The sequence below is a fragment of the Otolemur garnettii genome, unplaced genomic scaffold (genome assembly GCF_000181295.1).
Source record: "Otolemur garnettii isolate 467f Iridium unplaced genomic scaffold, OtoGar3 scaffold00055, whole genome shotgun sequence".
Taxonomy (NCBI): Eukaryota; Metazoa; Chordata; class Mammalia; order Primates; family Galagidae; genus Otolemur; species Otolemur garnettii.
Genome location: NW_003852450.1, coordinates 7,580,711 through 7,586,364, shown reverse-complemented (window position 1 = coordinate 7,586,364; position 5,654 = coordinate 7,580,711). Strand labels below are relative to the sequence as shown.

Sequence of the window (5,654 nt, the reverse complement as noted above, 5' to 3'; positions counted from 1 at the left end):
AAAGAAAGAAAAAGAAAAAACTGTAAAAAAAGAGCCAGGCAATAAGGGAAAAGGTGCTTTCAGTGCAGAGAGGTAAATGGGGCAAGGCAGGAGTAGAATCGAGGAACCCAGTGTTCAGTGCAGCCCTCATGCCTCCACACTAAAGTAGGTTCGTGCACATCTATGGTGGGTTTGCATTTTTTAAAAGAGAGACGGTGTCTTTCTTTTTCTCCAAGTTTGGAGTGCTATGGCATGAGCACAGCTCACTGCAGCCTTGAACTCCTGTGCTCAACTGATCCTTCCACCTCCAGTGAATAGTTGGACCACAGGCATGCACACCACCATGCCTGGCTAATTTTTAAGTTTTTTTTGTAGAAAGGGAGTCTCACTATGTTACCTTGGCTGGCCTTGCACTCCTAGGCCCAAGTGATCCTCCCAGCCCAGCTTCCCAAAGCAGCCCAGATTCCCTCTAGAGCCGAAGCTACAAGCTGGGCCCCATGCAAAGTGCTGAGTACAGTGGTGAGCAAGGCAGCCAAGTCTCACCATGACCGCAGACTGCCTTCGGGAAACTTCCATTATCTCCAAGGAGATGAGATGTGCAGCAAAAAGAATTTTATGGTTGGGGACAACATGAGGAGCTATATTAAAGGATCATGGCATTAGGAAGGTTGAGAACTACTGCCATAAGAGGTCTCATTGAGCCCTTATCATTTAGCGAGCACCTCTCATATACCAGACACTGTGTTAGATCTATACATACGTGATCCTCACACCTTATGAAGTAGCTGTTATTCTGCCTTCCTCATTTTACAGATGAGGAAATAGAGGCTTAGCAGGGTTAATTACTTCCATTTACTAAAAAATAAATTACTTTCACTTACACAAAAATATTAAAACCCAGGTCATATTACACAATCTAGACTTAACCATATTGCTTCTCTAGCCACGTGGCTCATGCCTATAATCTCAGCACTGTGGGAGGCTGAGGCAGGAGAATTGCTTGAGCTCAGGAGTTCAAGACTTGTCTGAGTGAAAGTGAGACCCGATTCATTAAAAAAATGAAAAACTGTCTCAGTGCCTGTGGCTGCAACAATGAAGGCTGCAACCAAAAAATAGCCGGCATTGTCGTGGGCACCTGTAGTCCCAGCTACTTGGGAGGTGGAGACAGGAGAATTGCTTGAGCCCAGGAGTTGGAGGTTGCTGTGAGCTGTGATGCCATGGCACTCTACCTAGGGCTACAGCTTGAGGCTCTGTCTCAAAAAAAAAAGGAATAAAAAGAAAAACCCAGCCAGGTGTCTTTGTGAGCACCTGTAATCCCAGTGACTTTGGGAAGCTGAGGCAGCAGGATGCCTACAGCCAGGGTCTGAGGTTGCAGTGAGCTATGATGCCATTGTACTCTGCTCAGAGCATAGGGTGGGACTCTGTTTAAAAAAAAAAAAAAGTATTGTTCTCCTTTCACAATCTGACATAACATAAAACTCCAAGGCACAATCTGAGGCCTTATGGAAGATGTAGACTTTGGGCAGGTAGGGAGGAAGTGAGAGGACATGTAGCCAGGGGAAGGCATTACTGGGCGCTGTGTGAGGGGACAGGGCACAGAGTAGCTGTGCCAAGGACTAAAGCAGTACCCTCTGCTCCCTCCCCAGCTCCCTGGAGATGACCTGCTATGACAGTGATGATGCCAACCCTCGCAGCGTGTCCAGCCTCTCCAATCGCTCGTCCCCTCTCTCCTGGCGCTATGGCCAGTCCAGTCCGCGGCTGCAGGCTGGTGACGCGCCCTCTGTGGGTGGTGGAAGCTGCCGCTCTGAGGGTCCGCCCGCCTGGTATATGCATGGTGAGCGGGCTCACTACTCCCACACCATGCCTATGCGCAGCCCCAGCAAGCTCAGCCACATCTCCCGCCTTGAGCTGGTGGAGTCCTTGGACTCTGACGAGGTGGACCTCAAGTCTGGTTATATGAGTGACAGTGACCTCATGGGCAAGACGATGACCGAGGATGATGACATCACTACTGGGTAAGCACAGGGGGTCCTTGGACAGTTGGAACAGGGAGAAGGGGAGGACAGTGGAAGGACTAATAGGATGGGATATCTTAAAAGTGGAGTGGAACCCAAAAGAGGGGTTTTGTGCCGTGACAAAAAGGATCTACACAGGGCCTTTGCACGCAGGTTGTAACTGCCTCTGAACTTTCACAGGGTTTTTATTCCAGACCTGGTGCAGTGGGCAGGCCTACATCTGAGAAGCTGATTGACCAGTGGAGGCACCTCCCTCTCATTGGCCCCTGTGGCTGTTCTTCTATGGTGTGCTCTACCTTCCTCTCTGGTTTTTCACCTCCAAAAAAATTGGCCCACAGAGCCCTGAAAAACTGTTTTAGTACCAGCTGTTCTGTGAGCTGGGTCTAGACCCTGGGTAGCCTCATCTGCTTCCCATTTGCAAAATGAGAATGATAATACTACATCTATCTACAGGCTAAGAAGAGAAAATGAGAGCAAGTGGGTGAGAGCACTGGTCAGACAGAAAGTGGTAGTCTTATCTCACCTCCTTTGCCAGGGGTTCCCAGCCTCCTGGCCCTCAGTCTCCACTCCTCAGGTTTCTTCTCTGTAAACCTTCTACCATTAATGCAATCTCCCAGACCCTACTGTCATCTATCAAACCCTTCTTTCCTGCCCTTTGCCCTACAGGAACTCTTATCTTCTTACCTTTCTCTGTCTTAATTATTAGGGTTGGGCCTGTGGAGACTTGGACAGAGGTGACAGTCCACAAAGAGAGGAGGTGAGAGGATAGGGGAGCACTGGGCTTAGAGCGTCTTGGCCAACTGTTCTAAGCCCTGAGACCAGACTGCTGCCGTGGCTCTGTAAGCTTTGGCGTGTCTCACGGCTGATTGCCACTCCCCATTCTTCATGCTTGATTTATTGGGACTCCCCCACAAGGGACCACACAAGCAGCAGCTGTACCCCTTCCCCTCCTCCTTCAGGACTTAGTGTCTTACTACGAGGCACCGCCTCTCCCCAGTAAAAATCTCAGACTTCAAGGGGGTAGAAAGTAGCCTCTCCCCGGAAAAGACCACAAGCCAAGCTTCAGGCCATTCACTGATCCCCACCCCTGGGGACAAACTTGGAGAGCTCTGGTCAGGGCCTGTCCAGCTTATGAGGCTGCTCTGGAGCAAAACAACTGACGTATGAATGGGGTTGTTTACTGCTTATTAAGTCCCAGGGGCTAGCCAATCTCACGCCAGCTCTGCTGGCCTGGAGCTAGGACAGGCCCTGAGCGCCTTCTGTGGTCAGAGGCCTGTGCCGGGCAGAAAGGGCAGCCCAGGTGTCTGAGAAGCTGCTCCACACAGACTCTGCCTACAAAGTGTCTCTGAGGAAGTGTCACGTGCCTGCCCTCTGAGAGATCCCAGCTGGTCAGAGCAGAGGGAGGCAAAACCCTTGTGGGCTGAAGGGCTCAGAAATTTCTCCAGGTGTTGGAAGGCACAGGACCCTTGCCTTGGACACCTGCCAGACCAAGGAAGGTGGCAGGACTTCTGGCACTTACCTAGCTTTCTGAGGCTGGGCAAGTTAGTTCACTTCCCCAGGCTTTCATTTGTCTATCTGCTAAGTGCAGATAATAGTAGAACCTATCTCAGGCCATTCTGAGGATTAAATGGGTTATTATATTTAAAGTGCCCAGAATAGTTCTTGGCTGATTATAAATGCTTACTAAATATTAGCTGTTACTTTGTAAGTTGACCACCCAAGGGACTGTAACAAACTAATCCACATACAGAGGCAGTCAGCATAAGGAACTGGGCCTACTGTACTGATATATACATGTGGTGCATGTCCAGTCTATGAAAATTAGGTCAATTTAAGGAGGTGGTTGATGTAGGGAGGTGGTCAACTCTAGAAATTCTACTGTATTTTTATTGCTATTACTATTATTATTATTATTATTTTGAGACAGAGTCTCACTATGTCACCCTTAGTAGAGTACCATGGTGTTACAGCTCATAGCAACCTCAAACTCTTAGGCTTAAGCAATTCTCTTGCCTCAGCCTCCCAAGTAGCTGGGGACTACAGGCACCTGCCACAATGCCTGGCTATTTTTTTTGTTGTTGTTGTTGTTGTTGTCACTGTTGTTTAAGCAGGCCCGGGCTGGGTTTGAACCCGCCAGCCCCAGTGTATGTGGTTGGCGCCCTAACCACTGAGCTATGGGCACCGAGCCAATTGCTATAATTATTGTTGAATCCCAGATTGATGGAGAGGCACAACCCTTGCCCTCTAGGAGTCTGTAGTATAACCAGAATGCCACTCATTTGGAATCAGGAGCAAGGACAGATCTAGCAGTGGCTGGCCAATCCCAGAGGTAGAAACAGGGTGTGGGAGCATGGAATGGGGGAGAGCAGGCAAGATGTCCTTTACCCACCCTCTAACCCCCCTCTCTTTATCCTCTTTTCTCTGGACATGTATTTGCTTGTGAATCAGTTAAAAATATCAGAGTTCACCGAAGCTGGCATGAATAAGATCTTGCCCTCTCTGTACCCTCTGCGCCTCACTCCACCCCCAGCTAGAAGCCCAGGGAAGCCTGGAGTTAGCATGGAGAATATAGAATGAATTGTTGGCTTGACGATGTCCACGGAGTAGACCTTACTGTAAACTGTGATGTTAGTTTGCAAGATATTTTCACGTGGGTTTTTAATAATCAGTTTTTAATTAACAGTGACCTTAACACTTTACTTTGTTAACTCCCGTACCAGGACTGTAAACACACCCATCCTTAAATGTCAGAGTTGAAGGGAATCAATTTATAATCCCCAGTTTATGTAAACACTCACTCCTCAATTATGTGTTTTCATGTTTAAGTGTTGTTGTTTTAATTAGAAACAGGGCATCCTAGATTCTAGCAACTCTTTAAGTGAACATGCAAACCTGAGTTGTCCTTGCTCAGCCTCGTGTTGGTTTTCATCCAGATTTTGTAATTTAGAAAATGTCCTCTCCCTAAAAAAAATTGTTTTTCCTGGTTATAAAATGAGTAGGGCTATTCCCTGTAGAGGCAACCTTCTGTGCTCCCGTCCTCACCCACGTGGTGACACCCCCATCCACCCATTAGCCTGGGCACACTGCCATTCACTTTCCTACCTCCCAGGAGTATGGGGCCAGCAGAGTAGGGAAGCTGATCTTTCCCTGCTGGGTGACATAACCAGCCACAAGCCATCCTTCTGTCATTCTGAGTGAGCCATAAAAGATGATAGTGGTTCGGACTGTGCACTGCCCCTAGTTATCTTCCCAACCCACTGTTCAGTCTCAACTTAGCAAGTCAACTCTCTCTGCTCCATCCTAACACCAGACCCCTAACTGGTTGTGAGGTCTGCAAATTGGAGAAGGCAAATTCTTCAAACTGCAGTCAGTAAATTAGAATGAAGAAAGTGACTCTGATAGGACTGCCAAAATAATCATATATTGTAAAAAATATTTACTTCTAAAAATTGTGGTAAATGCCTGTAATCCTAGCACTCTGGGAGGCCAAGGCAGGTGGATTGCCTGAGCTCATGAGTTCAAGACCAGCCGGAGCAAGAGTGAGACCCCATCTCTAAAAATAGCCAGGCACTGTGGCAGGCAACTATAGTCCCAGATACTTGGAAGGCTGAGGCAAGAGAATCATTTGAGCCCAAAGTTTGAGGTTGCTGTGAACTATGA

At 48.1% G+C, this 5,654-nt stretch overlaps 1 protein-coding gene across 1 annotated transcript in view; it reads left to right on the top strand.

Moving 5' to 3' along the window:
* The window catches only part of NAV1 (neuron navigator 1), a 187,442-nt gene that overhangs the window by 85,206 nt on the left and 96,582 nt on the right, over window positions 1-5,654 (top strand). Inside the window, exon 5 of the mRNA XM_023514587.1 lies at window positions 1,626-1,994. Coding sequence (XP_023370355.1) covers window positions 1,626-1,994 — 369 coding nt within the window. The remainder of the gene's footprint in view (window positions 1-1,625; window positions 1,995-5,654) is intronic.